This window comes from Chroicocephalus ridibundus, chromosome 8, assembly GCF_963924245.1.
Source record: "Chroicocephalus ridibundus chromosome 8, bChrRid1.1, whole genome shotgun sequence".
NCBI classification, from domain to species: Eukaryota; Metazoa; Chordata; class Aves; order Charadriiformes; family Laridae; genus Chroicocephalus; species Chroicocephalus ridibundus.
The window spans coordinates 54,423,802-54,448,883 of NC_086291.1; the positions used below are offsets into that span (position 1 = coordinate 54,423,802).

Genomic DNA, 25,082 nt, shown 5'->3' on the forward strand with positions numbered 1-25,082 from the left:
AAAACGTTTTTGTTTTGTGGGTTGTTTTGTTTTGTTTGTTTTTAAAAAACAATGGATTGACAGTAGTACTACAAATCGGAAACTTATATTTGCTATTGCCAAGCCTTGGTATTTTGTAATTACACTATGTTAATGCTGAAAGTAAAGTCCATCTGTATCTAACAATGTTTCATGAAAATTTATTTTTTTAAAAAGCTAACTGTGAAGCTGTGGATGGTAAATAGGCCTGTTTAAATTTAGTTATTACACTTAAGGAATGATGGTGCTATATAACCTAAGCCTTTCCTTAAATTTGCTACTTGTTTGTTATAAAAATCACAGTAATAGTCTATTATAGTCTGATTTTGTTATGTTAGGATTCTGAAACAGTGGTTTAATCTGATATAAGATGTCATATTAACTTAAAAGATTGTTAACTTGCAGGCTTTATCCGTGCAGCTTGAATAATGTCCTGCTCTGGACTCATACAGCAGGGTGAGTTACAGAGATGTGTGTCTTCAGTTAAGTATCTAAGCAAGGCTTTATGCCAGTACTGTGGCAATTAAGTGCCAGAGGTCCAGATTTAAATTCTTAGTTCTAGTTCTGCCCTCTAATCCCAAGACCTCAAAACTTTATGGTCAAGTTTTGGAGTTTGACTCATCTTTGTGCAGCAAAAGAAGTTTAATTGCTTGTTGAAGTATAATACTGCAGAGCATTGTGGCTGGTCTGTAGTAGGAAGGATTAGCAGTTGGAGTCCCTGGCTTCTAATCCTGTCTCTAAAACCAAATAGGAAAATTTTTTTCAGATCAAAGTCTCAAGAAAGAACCCCCAAACAAAAGTGGCATTTTGTTAAAGGAGGTGAGACTTAGTGAGTTACAGTTTGGGTTTTATTAAAAATTGAGAGGTAACATAAAGCAAAACGCAGCTGGAAACCTTTGCACAAAGTTCTGTGGATATTGGCTAATACTGTATAGTTTGTCACTTTGCATCTACAGAAGTTAAATGCTCAGTCTCCTATTATATTTGCAGTATTCTAAAAATAAATGCTTAAATGAGATATGTTAATGGGCCTGCTGCCACCAGAAGAACTCCTTGAGCAGCGTGTTTGGCTGTACCAGCACCAGTGTGTCTTGACAGTCACCGAGATTCAAATTCAGGACTGAGCTGGAGCAGGAGGCAGAGCCAAGGATGCTTCATAACGCGTTGTCTGGCACCTACACCAAGGAATGCTTCACTGGGTGATCTCAGTTTTGCTTTAAGTGCCACTGAGCAAGAGGTGAGAAGAACTTGCATTTAAAGTAGGCTGAACTCAAAACCATTCGGAGAATCAAAGGTCGTAAATGCATGCTATGCTGCAAATCATTCTGAATTCTAGCAAAATCCACTTGTGTTCTATCTTTTCTCAGTAAGAGAAGCAATTCTCTCAAGCAGAACCATCCATAAAAGCTGTATGATGGGTGAAGTGGTTATTAGCTGTTCTTAAATACTTTCTGCTATTGGGGAGAAATAACGAGAACCAGAAAAGGCCTGAATTATGCCCTTTTCAAAACAGTGCCAACGGAAAAATGTTAAGAGAACAGCAATCTGTTACAGTACCTACCTGAAGTCTCAACGAAGGATTAAAGCCCTCGGTACTAAATGCTCTGTGGAAAAATAAAAGGATTCCTGCCATGAATTGCTCCTGGCCTTAGATTATGACAGAATGCAACAGCTGGATGAAATGTAGCCTGCATGGAATTGGGAGGATAAGTTGGAAAGTAACGAGCAGATCATACATAATAAATAAGTGGATAACAAGAAATTGATATGCCTACCATATGGGAACTGAGACGGACGCTGAATGAAAAGAGCTGTGCTACTGGCTGTTCTAGTACTCTGTACAGTGAATTCCCGGCACTCTACAATTTTTCCTTTTTTATTTTTTTTTTATTTGAAGATCAAAAACTTGGGGCAAAATCACCTCTAAAGTCTGTGAAACATACAGTGTATTAATGCACTTCATTAATGCCCAGCTGTCTTTGGATACCAAAAGGTTGAAACTCAGACTTTGTGTGGTCCTACTTTTTAACTTTTGGGTTTTTGAAGGTAGATTAAAAAGCCTTGTATTTTTATGGTACTGTGTAAGGCTGCCTGTAGGAGTTTTTACTTTTGGCCCTTGGATGCCAATAAATCTTGACTGCATTTTTGGTGTGGTTAAGGTGAATGAGAGAAACAACTTCATAGATACAGCTCCCATGTTGAAAATTCATTATGAGAATTTGCATCTGGCCTATTGATTGCCATTTTTCTAGTTAAAAGATTTCTCTTTACTTGTGTGTTTTTATTAAGAGCAACCTTTTCTGTCTTTATTTCTTAGTGCTTGAGCCCGTTAGAGAACTGCCTGGGAGTCCCAAAAGATTGACAGAATAAACACTGTACTCATCCTTGCCTCTCTCTGTGTGCCTGTGGTAGCGGTTATGATTTGATGTCTTACCTCCAGCAATAGCACTAAAACACAAAATCTAATGTTCTTAGGCTGGAAAAAGTCCCTTTGGCTCCCAACTCTTGAGACTAAATGCCACCCTGCTTCCGGAAAGAAGCTTTAATTTTATTATGCATAAAATAATTAGAAAAAATACTCAGTATGTCTGTCTTTGCAGAATTGTTGTTCTAAGCACTAATTAGTGCTACTCTAAATCTTGCAGGACTGTATTGAATATAAGGATTTGTTCAGAGCAAGTACAGCTGTAATTAATCTTTGCATTCCCATCAAGAAATGCTGGCACATGCTGTGAGAAACAAGGAAGGAAACTTTCAGTTCAGGCTGTCTGAGCCAGTACCCAACTGCAGCTAAAAACCACTGGAGTAATCTCTTTATCCCTTTCTGGTGTGCAGGAAAGTTCTGGGCAGAGACAAATCTAACCGGTCAGCAGCCTTTAGGTTTTGATTATGCTGTTTAATTTCCATGTTCAGAAAGTTTCTATTGGAACTCAATAATTCGAGAGACTTCAAAATTGGCAACTAGTATCTCAGTAGAGATTCCCAGTAACGAGAATGTGTTCCAGAAATCTGAGCAAGCTAAGTACATTCAAACATGCACTCTTTGCATGACTAAGGGAGTCTAATAGACAGTTCCTACTGAAATTTGGTGGAAGCAGGACAGAGCTTATATATTAAGTAATTAACATGCAGAGTTTAAAAGCATGGTAGCACGAGGACAACTTTTGTTCTAGTTGCAACAAAATACCTGCATTATGCAGAGACATGTGTTAATATTTGTTTACACTGAAGTCTAAAAACAATCAAAGAATATTGTTTCTAGTGGAAGGGCTCTGCTTGTCCGAATGGTTTCAACCCTTCAATCTCAAAGATACAGCTGAAATAGAGACCGTTATATTTGTGTTAGCATGGTATGTGTTATCAAAGTTTTTGGTGTATTAAAGCTGTGTGTGCCGCTCAAAGATCCAGCAAGGACTGGCTTAGCTGTGTAAAAGAAAATTGAGGGCTCCTGCTACTTGCTGTGTGCTGTATTAGCAGTTTTCTGACCCTATGGCTGGTTTCAGGAAATTAGGCCAAAAAAAAAAAAGGGGGGGGGGCACTGCGAGAGAAGAGGTGAATGGTTTTGTTAAGCCTGTCTCCCTGCCATGGCTCAGTGCACTCAGAAGAGCGGTGCTGACGGTGCACTTCACAAAGTTCCAGTTTTACAAGTCAGCCTTTTCCACCTCATTTACATGTTCTCTGTAGTAATTCAGCTTTTTCATATTGGTACTGGACCTCGTCCTCTCCACCTAGAAGTGGGACAGCGAGCAAGGGTGAGCTCAGTGCCTTTGAAAATTCTCTAAAATGTTCCCTTGAGGAAGAGTAGTAAGAGGTTAAGGCTTGGATTTTTCAAAGGGGCCACAGAATTTAATAGGATAATGGGTAATGAATGCTTTCAGGCTTTCCTGAATATCCTAGTTTATAGTAAGCTGTGTAGGATCAAGAACAAGTAACGAACACAGATGAACAAACATGCAAAACATTAAAAACTAGGTCTGTTTTTTATGAGGAAGTCTTGCTGGCATATCTTCTGGATTTTTGTACTTAAGAGAACACGTATTTGAAGTTGTTCTTAACTTGTCACACTGACAGTGAATTATTTTTAATGAGCGTATATTGTTTAAAAGGCAGGACCTGGCAGAAAGCCGAAAAGGAAAATGCAGGTAGGATCATTAGGTAGCAATAACTCGCTCAGTTGGCTGTGTTGTGTTCTTGCTAGCTATTCAGATCTTGCTCCTTTTGCAATGACTTGAAAAGACTGTAATTTTCTTTAACATACTTGTCTTCTGTTATCTTCCCCTGCTCCTGCTGTCTCTCTAACAAGTCTGTTCTGCCTTAAAACATTAAGTGTTTTATTCAATGTGTTGTGCAGGGATGGAGCTGAACTTGGGCTGTAGCTCTGTGATAGAGTAATCACGGTGAGCAATAGGAAATGGTGGTTTAGGGAGTTCTGCTTCGCACTGTGCTCTTGCTTATGTTGGCACAACTGATTTTGGAAGCTCTGCTGTAAATTGGGAAACTCATCTGAGGCAGAGTGCAACCCTACGGCTGACTGTAAGCGCAGCCGAGGTAGTGACGTGCTGTGGCGTTGGTGAAGGGACAAGCAGCTGGCATCACGAGCGATCATGAGTCACCTTAACCTGGTGCTTGCCCAGGAGTGATGGTCTTTATCTCGCTGATCCTTCATCCAAGCAATGCTTCCTTTCATTCTTCCTTTCCTCCATAAATCTTTACTGATGCTAAAATAAGATGCCTGTACCTCAAGGATGCTGTTTAGTTTTTAAGATGTTTGCGTTCCAAGTTATCAGAGTATAAAATTATGGAATAGTTTGGGTTGGATGGGACCTTTAAAGGTCATCTGGTCCAACCGGATGCAGTAAGCAGGAACATCTTCAACTAAATCAAGTTGCTCAGAGCCCCGACCAACCTGACCTTGGATGTTTCCAGGGATGTGTGAAGCATTTGCATACTGTTCAAAGTCAAGGCTCCGTTTCTCAGGTACTGAGTGTGGAGGAGATGGTGAGCAGAGGGAGAGAAGCAGCACAGTATTTGTCTTTTGACTTTTGAGTTCATGTGAAAAGATAGCTGTGTGACAGTGGAGGCTTTCGTAGATAGATGGCTGACAACGCATCTGAACATGGTACTTCTCCAGAAAATCTCTCGAGCCTCCATGCTGCCACAAACTGACCAGCTGATAACTGAGCACTAATGGAAGGAGCAGAGCTGTTAAGTTGTCTTCTCCAAGGAGAAGAGTAAGGTTAGCTCAATGCTCTGCTGCTTTTTCTGAACGTGCACCCGCTGGGAAGGCTCTCCATTACAAAGGCAGAAGGCAGCACGGTCTCCACCTTCTCATTAGTTTGCAGCTATACTTAAATCTGCTCTGTGGAGTAAACCTATTTTGCTCTATTATTGATTTAGGATTTGGGGGAGGGGAGGAAAACTTCTTGGAAACATCATGCAAGATTTTCTGTTTGAGAGAGTGGAAAACATGTTGCTCTGAGAAGTAATTTATTGACACCTTTCAAATGTCTCCTCTGTATACAACACAGATTCCTGCAGTTCAGACTGTGGCAGACTTGTGCTTCACTTGGCTTTCCTCCTGAACAAACTGTTGGTGTTTGTCCTTAGAAGGTCCGCTCTCCACCCCGCCCCCAAAGCCTCTTAAGTTGACTTGCTTTCCTTGATATTCACTTAGTTCTACTTCGGAAAACTCAGTAAAATCTCAGACTGAAAAAATAGTGGTTTATTGATGGAACTCTTTCCCATTTAATTGCATCTCTGAATTCTGCGCATTTAAGACTTTGACGCAGCCAGTTTCAGCCTGATGAGAGTACAGCACTGAATCGTAATGACATGAGATGTGGGCAGGAGGCTAAAGAACCTCCTACCATATCCCCTTTTTCTGGCTTCTTTCTCCCAGTCCAGCACATGCGTTCTAAGTTGCAAGGAGTTCAGATGGCCATCTGCATGGCTGGACTGTTTCTCCCTCTACAGTTCAGAAGGATGTGACCAGGGCTTTAATTAGGATTTATTTTTTTTAAGGCTAGTCTGCTCAACAGCTTGTAGAAGTTTGTTAAACCCACTTCAGTTTCCACTGTGATTTGATTAATTTACATGTGTAGATGAGACCTTAAGGATGGAAGCTAAGTCACTTATTTCAAAACGCTTATTTCATCTTTAGATTTGTTTCCAGATGTTTATAGTGCCTAATTTGTATAAAGCACATGCATGTGAGGGTGAATAAAAACAAAGCTTTCCATTTGATACAAGACTTCAACATTACTTCTGCGCTTTTTTCCTCCACAGTAAGTAATTTCTAATAAGCCTGAGCTTTGAGATAGCAGCTTTATAACGATTGAGAACTGTGTCAAAGGACTTGGCTGTAGATGCACATGAAAATAGGATGGAGTTGCCCATTAATACAGCTGTTGTTCGTGCAGAAACCAGCCCCATCTCACCTTGTGAGTCTTCGCTCAGGGATGCTGGATCCTTTAGTGAATCAGTACCTGAACAGCTTTAATTTTCAGCTCAGATAAATCCATTCCAGTTTTGATTTCACGAGTGAAAGTAATGACATGAGTTGTGTGCTAGGATAGACTGAAGTGAAAAATGCAGGAAAAGCAATCCTGAATGTTTTGAAAGAGAATAAATTCTGAAATGAAATAAAAAGAATTTAGGTTACTTGAGATCTTCATACTGAAGTATCAATAGGGCAAGAGTTTAAGTGCAAATTTGGAAGAGCTTCCTCTTCTTCTTATGCTGAAATAATCTTCAGTAGGGGAGAGAATGTTTGGAATAATTCATATGTTGTGACTGGATGTGAATAAATAAAGTGTTTTGAGATAGTGGCTATAAATTAGATCACAGAGAAAACTTGATTGTGAATGGAAACTGAAGTTTATTTCGGGTCACTGAAGGTAGTTTGAGGTTCACTGTTGCTCATCTGCTGGACTCGACATGTGGTGTTGTACCAGGTGGTGGAGCAGGAGAGATGAGGTTATAGGGAGGGCAGTCACTTCTGGGGTGAAACCCTCTCTCATGGACCCAAAGTACAGCTGGGAACTAATGAAATAAATGGTTTTGGCATACAGCATGAGACAACTTGGATCACTAGTGATCTAGGGGATTTACAGGTGCATGTAAGGGTCAGACTTCATGGAAGGCAATACCACTCTCAGTGCGAGTGGGTGAATGTGAGAAGTTGAATGTGAGAAGTTGAGTTGCAAGTGAAATTCCACTGATTTGAGAAGTCCCCGGGAAAGCAAGCACAGTGACAGCTGGCAGAAATGGTGCAGCTCAGAGTTCAAAGTTGGTCGGTCTCTTAGAACTAGCAAATACTGAGCTATTATTGAAAAAGGAGAAGGTTTTTTTGTTCCTAGGGCAAATGTTTTTTGAAAATACAACACAAACTGCCTTGAGGAATCCCTCAGACTTGCGAGCCTTGTGTTCTCTATAGCTGACCCTACTGGTGGAAAAACTTCAGACTAATGTAAGCAAGGCAGAATTTTATTATTTTTTTTTCTGCACTCTACTGCCTATATGCTTGGTTTTGTAGGAGTCAAATAGCACACCTGAGTGCAACTAAGACTTCACTTGAATTTTACCTCAGTCTGATTTCTACCTAAAACCTAACTTTCAGATTCCAAGCAGCTTTCTGAATCTTGCAAGACCATCATTTTAGTCTAGATCACGTCTAAAAAACAAGCAAGATGATCTTTAAGGTCCCTCCTAACCCACCATTCTATGATAAAATGAGAAAATCTTTTTTAAAACAAACTTTTAAATAAATGTGGGGGATAAATGACTCTCTCCAATCCTTATAGTCACCTTTTAACAACAGGGGTAGACAAATTTCAGTAAAACACGTCTGAGCTGATGTTTCTACAGAAAGCAGAGCATTAGAGCAGTCTGCAACAAATGCTCTGGTGTAGAAGTGGAGAAGGAAGCATCGTTCTGCGAGATACTCAAGGTTATGCCTGTTGTAAACGCATGCAAGTTGCTAAGCTTTCCAGCTGGCCACCTGCCATGGAAAAGTCCAAGCTCAACATTCTCTCATGGCTGGTGTTAGCCGTTTTTTCAGCCCACGAGATCTAAGATATTTATTTCCCATCCCTTGATCTGATAAGATCTGAAAGGGAAACTCACTGGTAAACTTGTGATTTAGTCTTGATCAGATAGTCAGCACTGCTGACTAGATTTAATTCACAAGGTAGTATTTTTTTTGTTGTCCATGTCTATTCTAGTTCTGCAGCTGTCTTCTGTAAACAAAGCAAGTTTCAGGTTTGCATACTGAGCTGCTGGACACAAAGCATGGGACTAGGGTCACGTAATAACCTGATTGTGCATCATTCCTGGTGACTTGTAAAAACTTCCAGTTGCTTCTAAATACTGATGTGTCAGTTGGAAATGCCCGTTTTTGCATGGCAGCTGCCCGCTGAGAATAAATGGGATACCTTGCTAGCGATTGGCCAGGATCTTGGATCCATCCTTCCATTTACAGCCCGGGACTTTCTTTTAACTGTGGCAAAATTGCTGCTTTCAGCTGCCTTCTCTTGTGCGTTTTAGCCGGCTGTGCTTGGAATGAGAAGTTGAGCTGGCGTGCGTTAGTGCAGCTTCACGGAGAACCTCCGGTGTCTGAGATGAAAGGGTTCTGGCAGCAGTTCTAGACAATGTGTTCGCTTAGACAGTTGGCAGGGAAACAGGAAGGAATCCTTTCATGGGATGCTTACGAGTAGGTCTGTCGCCCACTCGTGCCAGGATGGGTGTGTGCGAGCTGGGCACACTGCTGATGTCGGATACAGTCATCAGACGCTTTTTTTGTTGTTGTTTAAACATAACTGTGATTCTTCATATGAATTGGGTATACATCCCCTTGCATCTACTCCTTGAGTCTTGCTAGCTGATAGTCTGTGAAGGCTAGGAGATGCTAAATCACTGTAGTTAATGCACAAGTCCGTCTGGTTAAGGATTTTTCTAGAATTAAAAAAAAAAACCACAATATTTTAACCCTTTTGTATTGTGCATCTTTGTTTTCTCTGCTGTTTGCACCTGCTTTTCCTACAGTCATTGCAAATCTGTGAAACAGGAATAGCACTGATGAAGAGACAGTAAGTAGGAGTAAAAACTATAGGGATTTTTGTTAATGGTTCTTGAAGCTGATGGTGTAGGGTGAGCCTGCCTTAGTCTATTAACAGAAAATTCCTTCCCTCCTTCAGGCGCTGTTGCTAGTGTGCATATTTGAGACAAAGGGACAGAATTGTTAACGTAGTATCAAGAGTAATTTCTCATCTACATCCTGTTGATGTAGAAACACCTAGAATTTCAAGAAAAATATAACTTTTTTTTTTTCCCCTTGCAGCACTTTCAGAAGATATTGCTGTATTTAATAGCTGGGAAAAGCTAACGTGTGTAGGAGTTGCCCTTCACCACAAGAGCTCTGCTCCTCTTTAAGAGGGTTTCTTAGCTGCAAGGCTAAAATTTCTCTCAGTCACAATGATCTACAATTCTTATTACTGATATGAGAGCTCAGATGAGCCTAGACTTTTGGGGGGAAATTCAATAAATATTTATTGCCTATTTTTTTTAATCCATGTGCTGTAAAGCATACAGTTTGGCCAGTGTGCCATGTAGGATGAGTTTACAGAAAGCCATCCTGACTTGGACACTAGATTTTTGCATCGTCTGTTTGTACTGAGCTGACAAATAATGAATTTTTGAAATATTTTCAGCCTTTAACATCTGATACCTACACTGTATGTCTAGGCAGTAGAAAGAAGAGGTAGTTTTTAGAAGAAGCCTGGAACCAAACGGTACTTTTTGTAGTTGGTATGTTTGTAGGGTACAAACAGCAGCAGCTTGGATAAGCACTGGAGTCGCTGGATGGGAGCCAGTAGCTCAGTCTCCGGTTAAGGAGGAAGTTAAATAACATTAGAGAGATTTGATAGTTAGAATTCTGTATGGCTTAACTAAGGAGACGTGGTTGGTCTCTGCCTTGGAACTGGTGATTGAATGAAAAATTGATGTTTGTCTTGTGTCAATAAATTTCGGTGCCCAGACAGGATGTAGTATATCTGTAGAACAGAATTACAGTGTAGAATGGGCACCAGCATTTCAGGGCAATTTAGGTTACTTCAGCATCCTTCTGAGTGAATTCTTAACAAGCACAGACTTGCTTATCTCCTTGGAAAATAATACTTAATTCATCAGCTGTCACAGAGAAGAGAACACGCTTTTAGGCTGTAGTAAATCCATGCCCTGTTGCCAGTCAGACTGAATAGAAGTGCAGATTTAGAAGTAATTTGTGGGAAGAGCCTCGGGTTTGAGGAGAGGGATTGTTTGTTTACAGTTGCTCCTCATAAGAGTTTTAACCCTGGGTCTTCGGGGTTTGTAAAGGACTGCTGTTGCCCTTGGATGAAAACAAGGTGCAGAAACTGGAGCTGTGTGTCTGTGCTCCCTTCCAAAGGCTACACGTATCATGGTGGCAGGACGTTAACCTGCTTGTGATGTCCAGAGGGTCTCACTAAGAAAACAGTTTCCTGCACCTCTCTTTGCTGGTGAGGTTTCAGGTTCTAATCTCAGAACCCAAAAATGCAGCTGGTCTAACGTAGTCTCCAACGTTTTCAGATGCTTGTCTCCTAGTTATTTTATCCTGCTTCTGTGCTCGTAACTGTGCTCTTCCCTTGGGCCTCTGCTTTGGATATCTTGCTTTTATAAATCATCTTGGTAACTTGCAAACCCCTTACAATCAACAGGTGATCAGCATCCCAGGAAACACAGAAAAAATGAGGTCTCGGTATTTGAAAAACAAAGATTTCACTGGCAAGTTAGCATTGAAAGTTAGCACTGGCATTGCATTCTGGCAGTCCTAATGGAATAGTCCCTTATATAAAGGCCAACTGTGGATGAAATTATGTGGCGGTGCATTAAGTCCATGCCATTTTTGTATCTGACATCTCAAAGGTTAAAGGCTGGGAGATTCCCAAACTTCTTTATGGAGTCGTCTGAATTTCCTTTGTATTTCTCAGCACTGCTGCTGAATGCTTTACGACTCCTGAACAGAGGGTGGGATACAAACGCTGCTGTTCTTTTTATTCAGATCACCGCTTTCCCCTTGCAGATTCAGCTGCAGTTTGTGGTTACTTACAGTATCCATTTCCCCGTGTGTTTTGCTGTATTTGTGGGAATTTTGTTAGATGTGTATTATATGCTTCCTTGAAGTATAACATTTCCTTCCTGCGTGGTTTAATTCATCATCAGAAACTGGCTACGGCTGGCAGGTCTACCTTAAATTGTGCACTCTAAATTTAGCAGCTAGAGACAGAATGATCAGGAAGGGCTAAATTAATATTATGTCAAAAAGGCCTTGGGACAAGGAAAGGAAAAAAGCCAATTTGGAACAGAGGATCCCCTTTCAAGTCTTGTAGTACAGAGCAGAATTTAGAGGAACTGCTTTTCATAAGGAAAAGTTTAAAAAGAGCCTGTATTTTAGGGAACTGGACAATAGAATGCTTCACTATCATCTATGATCTGACCAACTGTCACTTTGAATAACCGGCTGAGGGTTGAAGTGACAAGTTGATAAATTCTAGCCTTGCAGAACGTTTCTTATTACTGAGTTTCTGGGGGTATTTTAAAGCAATCTACATACGATCTGTTGTGTATTTATTTTCATGAAATGAATACTGCCTGGGAGCCCTGCCCAAGTGTTTTCTGCTTGCTTTTTGCAATGAGGCTATCAATGGCAAAGGCAGTGATGCCAGATTAGTTATAATATTTCTGTGGGCTAACTTCTTATGTGCTGTGAACCTAGCCTGAAGGGACAGAGATGTTAAATTCAGTTACTTATCTTCATGGTGACTTATTTGGAACTAATGTTAAAATGACATTCACATAGTACAAAATATATAGAATAAAAACTTCTTAATTTTGTGGCTTTTGCCCCTTGAGAATGCTATGTTCAAGATGGTCTAGTGTATAAAAGAAGAGCTTTAGAGTACTATTTCAGGAAGCAAGAGTATATGTTTACATTTCACCTTTCCTCCCTTTCTCCTCCACCAGTCAGTCTTTAAGCAAATCGCACTATTTTCTCTGGCTTCACCAAACTTTATACTGCAGATAGGACGGTTTAAAAAGATAATAATAATAATAATGTAAAAAAAATAATCCAATAGCCATGCTGCATTGTGGAACTTGTGGGCTCATTTTAGGTCTTCTGTTTGTGTTTCTTGATTCCCCCAGTTCCCAGATGTGCAGTGACTCATCCCGCTGAACAATGGGAACAGCATCTCTTATTCCTTCACTTGGTCCCAGTTGGCAAAACTGTTACTCAGAGGATATGTATTGCAGAGGGAGAAGAGATTAGCAGTGAGAGAGTGAATCATCCAGGCATTTGTGGTAACTCTTGTGTGGTGAGCAAGAAGTTAAGGAAGACTAATGGTCTATACTATGCTCTGGTGTGCTAAAAAGGAGTATCTGAATTACGTAAAATTCATAACTCGGAGGTCACTCTTTCTTCCCCCACCACTGTCCCCGCAAACACGGGGTATGGATGGAAGACAGCATTTTGACACTTTGTTTTATTATCAAGGAGGATTAAAAAAAAAAAAACCAACCACAAACCTAAAACGCTAGCTAGTTTGTATCAACAGCAAAATAGATGATGGTCATCTCAGGGTTTGTTAATAGGACTTTCAAATGGGAAAGATACTAATAGACTATTAGGTAGATTATATAGACTAAATACCTCTCTTCGGGTATTTAAATAGCGTATAAATAACTCTGACTTTCACTTCTACTTTGCTGCTTGTAAGCATAGTTCAAAATAGATTGCAATGTTCAAAAAAAACTATGTAGTTTTTTTCACTAGAATCATTAAACTAATGCAACTGAAGTCGTCAATCCGTGTAAGGATATTTTTAGTATCTGATGAATCAGCTGCAAATATTTGCTGCCACTTCTATAGAAAGCTGTGCTAGTGAACCAGAAATAACTGGCTAAGAGCGCATTTGAAGTGCGAAGCCAGCTTTCAAATGTAGGGGAACAGCTAGATGACTTCGGAGAAACACCAAGAATTGGCACCGAACGAGCCAAACCAGCTTGCTTGTGGTCAGCGTCTTCAAGAGAAGAAAATAGTTCAACATGAGAGGGGCAGCTGATACTTTGTTATTTTGATAATAACTTGCCTTGAATGGGAAACCTACCTTGATGAACAACTCATAAACTCTGTGTGTGTGTGTGCATTTTTTATATATGTGCATATATTTATACACACATATGTATATTTGTTTGTATGTGTGTATAAAACCCAAAGCATGAAATAGCTTTGCACAAATAATAATTTATTGATGGCATTCAAAATTGCATTCAAGGGCAGCTTGATATAAAGCTAAACAAACTTAACTTCTAGATCTAATTAATTATGGTATTTATTTTCCCCGGATGCCAAGGAAAAAATTAAAAGCTAACTGAATGTTCAGTTAATACAATTGTTCTGATTAAAAAATACTAATACAAAACAGTCCTAACACCTGGAGTTTCCATATTTTTCTCATTTAAATACATTACAAGTTATTCATCGAGTCGGTTGGTGCTGTCTGCAGTTGTTCTGTGCTGCTCGATGAACTGAAATATCCCACGCGCTTCCCAGAAGCCACCAACTCTTCTGTGACTCAGACTAAGATGTGGAGCAGGGACTGAATCCCCACTTCCATAGTCCATAACACAGGATTTAATCAGGGAATCATCTTCAAAGTAGGGAGGTTTGAGTGTGTGGTGTGGGTTTGGGTGGTTGTTGGTTTGGTTTTTCGTAGGTGTGTTTTTCCTCCCTTCAGATTTGTGTGCTTTAATGCTTTGAGCTTTTCTTAATTTCAGACCCTCTGGAGCTTCAGAGATTTGTTGTTTTGACTGGAAACGGCTATTTTGACTTAAGTACTGGATGTCTTTGAATTCTGTGCTGGAAGAGAATATTCAGACATTTTCAGGTCTGTCAGACCACGCATATGGTGTTCACACCTGTTCCACAACCTGACTTGGCTACCCAGCTATCCAAGCGTTTCGCAATTACTGCTTAAAGTCTCCCAAAATGAATTATTTGGCTTAATTGCAATGTTATGGAGAGCTGCATAAGAAACTAGAGAAACCTAGTTTCCTTAAATCACTGCAGAAATGAACACGTATTTTTTTTCGATAATGGGATTGTTTTCTTACCTTCTTAAAAATGTGCAAAATGTTAAACTGATTGATGCGTGGGGCAGGAAATCGGGGAGGCAGAAGCTGTAAATCAGGTAAATTTGCTTGTGTGTGTCCCAGCAGTTTATATGCATACAGCTGTTTCCTGCTCTCGGCGTGGGAGGGTGTATGGACGCGGCAAGAACTCTTAACGCAACTGGGTAGAAAATAGGAACAAATGGCACCGGAGCCGGCCTGTTTGCAGTCTCGTTGCGCATCTAAAGATACTGCGTAGGACAAAGCACAATGGAGAGAGAAGGGGTTTTCTGTAGCTTCGGTGACCTTTTCTTTTTGGGCTCTACCATCTCCTAAATATGACTAATGCTGTACAGGAAGACCTTTTCTCTTATTCATGCGGTCTGTGATATCTCCTCTGATACAACAGAGTGCCAAAAAATACAGGAAATTACTTTCACCTTATGAAAATTCATGATTGTAAGGAAGCTCTTAGAGCAATTGTTCTTTGGAAACCTTCCCCTGCCCCTCCAAAAAAGTAATTTTTTTTTTCTGCTAGCAGTCCACTGTAAATCTTTGTGATACATGGTAGTTTTCCACAAATATGTGTGTTCCCTCCCCTTTAAGAAAAGACACCTCCGTTTTGTCTATGGCTTATGCTGAAAGTATGTACTTGTCCAGAACACTGAATCCTCTGATCTCCAGTCTGATTCTTCACAATGAACTGTTGTGTTGCCGTCTATTTACAGTTGTACTGGAGGGGTATAATTCTCTTCTGCTGTCTCAAGCCTATGATATGGAGGAGAATGCATGGTTTAAGAATTTATGTTGCTGTTGGAATCTGAGACGATATTTTGAGAATGTTCTCGTTCGGAATTGGTGACTTGGTGAGGGCACTTACTGTCAGTTTGGTCATTACTGACACTGCCTTGATCTGTGATGTATGTAATGTGTTTTGCTGCCTAAATGTATTAAAAGGCAGCAAGATTTTCTGTTTTATCGTTCTTATGACATGGCTGCAACTGCAAGACACATGTCCTAAACAATGAAGAGTGCTCTCTTGCTGAACACATCATCATCTTCTGAAGAAATGAAAGGGAAGTGTTTGAAGGAGAATGGGCTCTGCCAAAGATAGTTTCCCTCCAGAAGTAAAGTCTGCTTTTATATGGAAACAATTTTATTACTTCTAAGAAATATGTGCAGGGCTTCTTGTATCTACTAGTGTGAAGTCGCACTTGATTTGAGTCTGATACACAGACAAGCTTGTGTGGAATGTTTTGGGCTTGTTTTTTTTTTTTTTAAAAGAAAAAACCCTCTTACGCATTTTTCTCACAAGAATAAATTTTCTTTGTAAACATTGCCTATATTCTTCAATATAACTGCTAAAGGATTTTGTACAAGATCAGCAAATCCATTATTAAAACTCTTGAGCCTAAAAGGGAAACTATCTGTAGAAGAGAAAGTCCTTCAGAACGTTCCTTTGTTGGTTTTTTTGGCAAGTAAATCTGGCTTAAATTATCACCAATTGTGGGTGACTTAAATCTTTTGCTTTTCTAAAGATATGCCAACCAGTCTAGGATATGTTTTTGTTCACTGTCACGCATTTTAAACAAAATGCATTGGTTTCTAATAAACGTGTTTCATTTTTACTCCCACCCAGTGTCAGTTAACTGCATTCATCTTACAAGGGCGGGGGGGAAAAACTAATTCTTTAAGCTGAAGGACTGACTTTAATAACACTTCCTTTTTATTGTAAAGATTTACTAGGTAGATTTGAGCATTTATTCAGATCTTTGGTCAAGTTTGACTTTTCTAGAAGTAACTGTTAGAAAATTGCTTTCAGAAGAAATACTACCTTACCTACGCATCAGTAGTAAATTATGGCAGCTCCACTTCATTATCAGCAGTTTATATGAATTAAGCTACGTGGTACTTCTGTTGTTCCAGCTCCTTAAGCATATTGTGATGTTGCCCAAGCTTCCACACGTGATGTTGCTGTATTAGGCCTTGGTGCATGTTGGAAAGTGAAAACACTCAGTTGGATTTGCTGTCCTAGAAACAACCTTAGTTCCTGTCTCTTTCCTTTTCCACAGGGTGAATCGGTGAAATATTTCCTGGATAATCTGGATCGGATCGGTCAGCTGGTAAGACATACCTTCTCTTTCTGAACTAAAAGAGCTCAAAGAGATAATGGAATCCTGGGTGTCCTATGATTTAATGCTTTTTGGGTTGTTTTTGGTTTGGTGTGTTGTTGTGTTTTGTTTTTTTTTTTTAAATTACAGTGAATTGAATAAGTTCAAAGATTTTTTAGAAACAGCTTAGTATTTGCTTAATCTTTTTTGACAGACAATAAATACTGCTTATGGAAGTTGTATTTATGCATGTATTTTCTCTTAGCAGTCCTTCTATGCAGTCTCTGGATCTCACTCACTTTTCACAATGATCTGATGGCTCAAGCTACTTAAGGTAGCAGAATGAAGCCTTAACAAAGAGAAAAAAAAAAAAAAGTACTTGTAGGATTCAAAATAAGTAATGAAAACATCTGTTAGGGGACCTGGAGGACGAAGCAGGGTGTTGATATTCCTAAACAGTAACAGTGATAACCTTCTGAAGAACAAATCTCCCGACAGTGGTGGGCTGGGCCACAACCTGCAGTAGAACGTGTTGCTGCACTTGCTGGTCATGGACTGTGAACCTGAAAGAAGTATTTCCACTAAAACTTGCGAGATGCCCTTTGTGAGAGTAATGAACTGTGGAAAAACTAGATTTTTTTAATTATTTTTCTTTTTTAAAAATCCTTTCAGTGATGACTTGGTGATCTGCTTCACTGAACACCCACCTAAATGGCAGTAACACTGGGGCTGAGAATTTCATAATGATAAAATAGACTTCAGCTTGAAAATGAGAGGCTTGAAGGATAAAAATGTGAATGAGTGCATTAGTCCTGTATTTTTATTCTCATGTGTCTCAGGATCTTCTGTAGCTGTTTGCCAATGTGTTAAGTGGTCGACAGTCCGTTATTTTGAAGTTGAGTATTCATTCTTCACTTGATGATTAAAAAAAAAACATGGCTCTTGTTGATTTTTCCCATTGCCTCAATATTCTGACATTAGCCAACACCTTTGAAGGACTTTTTTTTTTTTTTGACGCTTTTCTCCTTTCTTTTACAGAATTATTTCCCCAGCAAACAAGATATTTTGCTGGCTAGAAAAGCCACCAAGGGGATAGTAGAGCATGATTTCATCATTAAAAAAATACCTTTCAAGATGGTGGATGTAGGTGGACAGAGATCGCAGCGTCAGAAGTGGTTCCAGTGCTTTGATGGAATAACTTCAATTTTGTTTATGGTCTCCTCCAGTGAATATGATCAGGTTCTCATGGAAGACAGGCGCACAAATAGACTTGTGGAGTCCATGAATATCTTTGAGACAATAGTCAATAACAAGCTTTTCTTTAATGTTTCTATTATCCTATTCCTCAACAAGATGGATCTCCTTGTAGAGAAGGTAAAGACTGTCAGCATTAAGAAGTATTTCTCGGACTTCAAAGGCGACCCTCACAGGCTAGAAGATGTTCAACGTTATCTGGTGCAGTGCTTTGACAGAAAGAGGAGAAACCGTAGTAAGCCACTCTTCCATCACTTCACCACTGCCATAGACACTGAAAACATCCGCTTTGTGTTTCATGCCGTGAAGGACACAATCCTTCAAGAGAATCTGAAGGACATTATGTTGCAGTGAAGGAGAGCAGCCCATGTTCTGTTAAAATTTGCCGGAGGGTTAGATCAAAGTTTTTATCCTTTCTTTATGGCCCTTGCATGTGGTGTAGGACCCATGCTAATTACTTGGCTCAGGAATGCTGTAAACTAGCCAGTCCAAACAGAGGAGCTATAGGCTGAAGGAGTCAAATGTTGATCTTAGCTACTGAATCATTTGGACTAGAAACACTACTGAAACCTGGCCGTTGTAGGTTCTGTACCTAGTTGGGAATGCTGAATAACACAATCACCTTCTGCCTTCTTAGAAAAAAGAAATCTCTGACAAACCATGTATGGAAGATGCATTGTTTTAAATGAATATGCTCATTTTTCGAAGACACTAGTCGTACAAACTGCCTTTTTTTGTAGTTTGGAGGTGCTGAATCAATCAAACTAATCTAAACGTAATGAGATTGGCAGCTGTATCGGAGAAAGTTAATGGAAGTTCTGTTCTTAAGCCTTAGGAATATAACCAGATCTTGTGTGCGCATCCAGCTTTGCCAGGGGTCTGGAATCCACTTACCAAGGTGGATGCACAGGTCTTGTCTGAAGGTTTTGCATGAGTCTCCTGAGGCAAAAGTCTAAATCTGCAGAAGGAAACCTGTGTTGGAGTAAATTGGATTGGAAGTTAAGGCCTTGCTGATACGGAGAAGGGTTTATTTTGCACTAGATGTGAAGGGTATTACATCACGGGGAAACCGATTTCCTTGGTGAAGCAGCCTGTGCTAGAGCACCCGACCATGTGTCCGCACAGTGGGTGCTCGAGCGAGACGTACTGCATGGAAATCCGGCTCTGTTCTCACACCTGCAGCTGCGAATATTTGTGAAGGTTCAGTGTCTCGCGTGATGGGGCTTTATCTATATTCAAAAGTTTGAAAGCTGATTAAACTTTTAAGCAAAGGTTTTGGTAGTACAGCAGCTGCTTGATTAGTTCCCAACAGCTGACCTTATAGGAGGGCTGAACACCCTAGAGATCCCAGTTTTACAGCTGCACTGATGTACTTAGGCAGCAAGACCTTGCTGTAAAATTAGCCTTTAATCTGTGTCTTAATGGGATCTTTAGCCTATAGTTAATGCACATGTAATTCTGAGTACAGTCGAGTTTGGAGTTGCCCGTTTTGGGCAATGGTTTGTGTGTAAAATTGCAAGAGGCTATGAACAATGTTGATATGAACTGTTAATTTCCCAGCTCTCTGTCTAATGATCTGTCGGGTGCCTTTTTTGTGTACAGACGTATCGGATCTTTTCTACTACAGTGGGGTACATGGACTAACTGAAGATCTGCCTTTTAGATCAACATTGTAGTGCTATCCTTTAGGTAATTTTCAAACATAGTTTACTGTGCAGTTTTGACCTAGTTTTTATCTAAGAATAAAACCTGAAGGGCTGTTTGTACCCGTAAAAAGTCAGCAGATTCCCTGGAGTTCTTATCCCCTTTGAGCCTGTAATGGCATGTCAAAACAAGCAACGCTTTACTTCAGCTGGTAATCCTATGGGAAATGTGGTCAAAAAAGTCCTGTTCCGTTGTCCTTTCATGTTAATTTGGATAAAATCTGGAATCTTTCTTCCCCTCTGAAGCTTGCAGATGTTCATATCAGTATTTTTGTGTCGTTTCCTAATGTAGCAGTCTCTTGGCTTTCTTCGTGCGGGCTTCAGCGCGGAAAAGATGCAGCTATTTCAGCGCCGTGTAACGCGCACAGTATCGAGGGAAGGAGTAACTGAAGAGTTGCAGATGGGAAAATCTAACTTAAATTTGAGCAAACTTCAACAGGAATTAACTTCCTTGTAGCAAGTCTTATTTTTGCCAGGACCAACTCTGTCTTTTACGTATTTATTAGTTTTTAACCTGGAAGGGGTAAAATATGTTACATGACTGTAATATTCAGATGGGGGGAAACTCTTAAGATTATTACATTTGAAAAGGTAAATGTTTCAACACAGAGTGATGCAAACAAGTTTACTCATCATATAAGGTTTGTTTCTCAAAGCTAGCTCATTTGGCTGAAGACTACAACTTTTTGCAAAGCTTTCAGATATTCTTGGAGCTTTTGTTAGTGGTTTCCACTTCACTCAAGACTCTGGGAAAGAGGAGGCAGTTGTGGGCTCACCTGACTTCTTGGTTGACTTGACTTTATTTCCTAGTTTGCTGTGAGCTTTGTTCTTTCACTGAATTTTCTAGATGGGTTAATATTATGCTTGTTTTCTCAAATGAGTTAAACATTCCCTTTCAACTGTATTTTTTCTCAAGAATTACCTCAGTTTTATGTCTCAATCTACTGTAGTTTTAGCTGGGAGGCATAGTGCGGAATTTCCTGTTCTGTTTTTCTCTTCGTGCTCATCCATGGTTCTGTATCCTTGGTCACCTTATGGATTTAAAACTCTGAACACAGCTAATAATGCAACATATATTTTAAGTAACTTGATCTGTACGTGGGAAAGAAACAGCACGAGATATCTCATATTGAGCTCTCAAGCTTGCTAGTAATTTTGTTTGTATGATACGGCAGTTTTGCACACAAAATCAGAGTTTTAGGGAACCAGTTTGATCACCTCAGACCCATTATCGCCTTTCTTCTGTTGATAAAATGGGCCTAAGTGTGATGCTCTAGACTGGGGAGAAAAATCAGTAGTTTGGCTCTATGTTCTCTTGAACTTTGATAGTGATGGTTCACGCCAGGAACCCAAGATCCGGAAAGTCTACTTGCAGAAGTCAAGCACTTCTCAAGTTTGCAAAGGATCTGGCCCATGAGGGAAAAGGAGTCTTTGGGTTTTTTTTAAAGTGGCAGGTATATTTATTTTTCTGCAAAATACACTCCACTTCTAGCCACAACTGAGGTTTGGGGTTTTTTTTTCAAGATGGGTTGTAGCATAATAAACCCAGAAAATCACGTTATGGTAAATCAGTTAATTAGTAAAGCAGAGCTTAGGTAGCTTAGGTCCTACAAACATCTTGGGACAGCCTTGGTCGGTTGCTGAGTCCTTTTACAAGAAACAAATAAAAAACTTTATTTTAAGTGACATCCTGGAGAACTTTGCAGGTAAACACAGCTGGAGAGAACATCTCTTTTTGTTAACTTTATAGGCTTATTGTTCGCTTGGCTGGTCAGGAAATGGGTCAGAGGCAGGATGATAATCAGATGGAGACCTTGAAAAACTACTTTTTTTTATTTAAAAAAAAAAAAAAAAAAGCAGCCTTTTGCTGTCCCTCCTCTGACGCCCACAGGTCAGTGGCCAGTGAGGGGTGTTGCAGATGGGTTGTCTCTCGTAAGGACAAAGAGAGGAAGTGCTTGCAGTGTGTGCTTGCAGGAGAGACTTACGTCATCTTGCAGTTTAAGTAGAAAAACTAACTAAATGGGAGTCATTTATCAAACACTGCTTTGTATTTGTTGCCCTCCAGACAGGCTTTAAGCTATGAGAGCATGTCAGTCAGTGCCTTGCCTTCTGATTGCAGTGCTGTCATTCTCTGAACACTTCTTAGGTGGTATTATGAGCTGACGTGGTGAATTAAAAAGGAAGAATAGTTTTCTGTAAGTGACATATTTAATAGGCGGTTGCCACTTTGAAGCAATTAAGTAGTTCTTAATGTTAAAAAATGAATTAATATTGATTATGGAATGGAAACTACTGGCTGCTCAACTTTACACTACAACTCAAAGATGCTTCCAGTTTTCTACAAAGAATTGATCTTATTTAATATGAAATCACAGATTATTTGTCTTGATAATATATTCAGTTTATTAAAATACTGCTGTGTAAAACATAGAACTAGGCATGTTACAAGCATGAAGAAGCTCTTGAAGATGACAGTTTACAGGCTTTCTGAGCCAACTAAAGCCTGAACCTCAGCCACGCAGAGTGTAGAAACTAATGGCAAAAAAACCTGTAGTGAAATGGAGTAGGAAGAGCTCATCTATATGTGGCACTGCAGAGAAAAATGTAATTCCACTAGGATAGCTAAAGCAGTTTTTGGTATGAAAAACGGTGCATTTGAAAAATGTGTCCCATTCTGTTGTGCGTTGTGTCCCCATTCTCCCCCTGGGTATTCACCAGTCCTGGTTACTGTAATCTGCAAAGAATTGTAGCATTAATGAAACTAACAGAATAGACATGGAACCACTGAAGAAACTTAGCAGCTTTCTTTAGCGACAGACAACTCCCTTCCACAGAATATCATGTTAGAAAACAAGCCCTTTGCTGCCTTTAGACAAATGTCTGTGGATATTAACTTCATGTTTTGGAGTTTCTTCAATGTATGTACCTCTCTAGCTCTCCTGGAGAGAGGGGGGGGGGGGGGAAACCAAACCAAAACCCAACATTCTGCTGCATGGAACTACAGGATTTCTGTAGAAGACCCCTCTGACTTTCAGGTCGTGAGTTTTGACACCTGCCTTAGCTTTGCTTGTGTCATCAAATTTTCTGGAGTACTTGTCAGGTTGATACAGTTTGATGTATGCCAGCTTGAGACACAATCACGGTATGCAATAACACCTTCGTACAGTGCAGCTTGGCAGGTAAGCCAAGCACTCGTCCCTCATGATGGAAAACTGCATTGATTCCTGCAAGTTTAGTAGCAGCCTCTTTTCGATACCATTTTTCTAGTATAAAATCCCATGGTGTAGTCAGGGTTTTTAATCTAGCACTGCCAACTCTTTACCTCATACGCTCTATTAATTCTGTAACACGGGAAGTGGTGGGTTGGGTGTTTCAGTAGCAACCATAACACATCGGTGCCTAGGTTTGTAAATGGGTTTTTAACAGATTTCTAGGGAGCATCCGTTTGGGACAGGAAGACTGGCATGGCCTGGGCCAGGCCCGGGCTGCCTCCACGCACTTCTAGATGAGGACTGTCTAGCCTAGTGAGGAAGTAATTGGCAAGACAATAAAAGACCTAGTGCTTTTTAATATTGCCTGTTTTGTAATTAGCTGGGGTGATCTCTGCTTTGTGCTGTGAAGTGGGCATTTCTTTGTTTTAACACTAACCTTCTTTTACATAGATGGAAATGAGTAAAGCCAGGCTATTTGGAGCTGAAACTGCCACTCTGCTAACAAGGTGATGCTCTCTCTTTTGCTCATCTCAGTGGCTGGACAGTTTAGCTTGATTCTTAATGTTCTTATCTTTCTAATGGCATTTGGAAAGCGGTGTTGAAGTTTGTCTATGTGTCGATATGCTTGTTTTCTTATTGGGTGGGAAGTATGGAGGTACTAGATTGTCAGCGCTTGTGGTTCTGTGCCTGGCTTGACGAACTGTATCACAACCGAGCTCTTGGCGTATGTCCGAAGGTCGTATCTTCTCTCCGATGTGAAAATATTCAGTCGGAGAGAAAAAAAGAGCAGCACTGTGACTTCCAAGGTGGGCGTTCTGGTAAAAAAGCCAAAGTATGTTGGAAGGGAGCAAGAGAGGGGAGCTATTTTCTAAACAGATCCCAAAAACTGATGGTGCTTGAAGACTGGCTGTATTGAAGTGAAATGCCGTCTGCACTGACCCCGGCAGCTTTGAGCGACTCCAGAGAGCGGCGGGCTGGCGAGGCTGGCCCCGCTGTAGCTGCACACCCTTCCAGTGTAAATCTCTCTTCATCTGTTCGTAACTGAGGGCTAAAACTCAATTCCTACTAAAACACGGTATGCAGATCTCTGGCCAGACAGCGCCTCTTACTCCTTTCTAACAGCTACTTACGCTTTCTTCAAGATACCAGAGCGTGAGAGGTATTTCAGGGGAACGGCTAGGTAAGAGGCTGTTTCCATTATTTGAATAAAAACTACAACTGATGGAGAGCAACACTTTTGGATGAGTAGGACTGGAGAAAGAGCATCTTACGAGGGAGGTAACAGCTTTTGAATAGCGCTGCTTCTCTGCTAGTGCTTCCCGACAATCTCTTGTGCTGAGCTTGTGTGCAGGTGGCTGGGCACAAAAGCTGGGAGAAGATGGCAGGGAGAAGGGGGATGTGGAGGAGAAATGGCCTTTGGGTAGTTCACAAGACTTGGAAGGCGTGCTTGGTGGGCTTAGGTTTGAAAACGTGGTCAAACTCCTGTTCGCGTTGAAGCCATTAACTGTCTTGAGGATAATGAGCGCTTTTCCAGTGAACAGGTTTCGTTATCTGGAACGCGTAATGAGCTTGAATTGATGATACATGTTAAACAGTATTTCTGGAGACTCCACTTCACAAAATGGCTAGTATTTATTGCTCTTGTGATGAGTTGTCTTGTTTATGGAATCAATATGTATGAAAGCAAACTGACAAAACACAAAGTTATCTTGTGCCACAATCATGTAGCTAGGAAGCCAATTAATGTTATCTTTTATTCTGCAATTTACTTGCTCTCTGGTGCCTATGCATTGTAACACACATACTATGCAATATCATTCTTTTTTTAAACCAGTTCACTGCATTGGGCAAGAAAGGCCTGAGTTTAGCCTTAATTTTCTAACAATTCACAGGAAAGTACTTTAAAAAAACAGTGACGAACTAAAAGAAGGTGAAAAATGCATAAAATAAAAGCACAGTTCCAGACTGCTCACATAAGTGTCTTTCTAGCACCAAAACAGCATCCACGATAGAAGCAGCTACTTGCTGTAATAGTTTCAATTTATGAAAACTGTGTACTAGATAAAATTATATTGTGATGTGTAAAAAGTGTATTTTATAGCTTTGGTGACTTAGTTTACTGTTTTGTATATATGAATTTTATAAATCTATTAAAACTTGACTTGTTATACTGTTCTTGATGGGTTTTATCTTTCAACAAAGCCTAGAGTGACGTTTTTTGCTTTTATTCAAAAATTTTCTGCGAGAGAGCCGCTTTTTGACTAAATTAAAGCATGAACTGCGTGAAACTACGGTTGTCATGCAATAAAGTCGTGTTCTGTAATCTTTACGTTATCTCCCACCTCTCCAGTTCTGGTCTGAATCATTCTTCCCGAGCGTGTCCAGGAATCGAAGGCTGGTGAAACATTAACCTGTGTAAAGCTTCCAACTCCTCCGGCCGTAGCTGACTTAGGCGTTCGAACTGATGGGAAGTGGAAGGGGAGACACAGCTAGAGTTTGAGCCTGTATATTTTCAGCTCAGCAAGAGAAGACAATTAAGCCTGTTGAGTTGGCAACACCTGTTAGGGATTCCTCTTCTGCTGTGTGGCATCTGGTAACAGCCA

General features: G+C 40.2%; 1 protein-coding gene across 1 annotated transcript in view; it reads left to right on the plus strand.

Moving 5' to 3' along the window:
- GNA12 (G protein subunit alpha 12) overlaps positions 1-24,655 on the plus strand; it is a 44,608-nt gene extending 19,953 nt beyond the window's left edge. Inside the window, exons 3-4 of the mRNA XM_063344952.1 lie at positions 16,272-16,322; positions 17,349-24,655. Coding sequence (XP_063201022.1) covers positions 16,272-16,322; positions 17,349-17,918 — 621 coding nt within the window. The 3' untranslated portion in view covers positions 17,919-24,655. The remainder of the gene's footprint in view (positions 1-16,271; positions 16,323-17,348) is intronic.
- Positions 24,656-25,082: the final 427 nt, after the last annotated feature.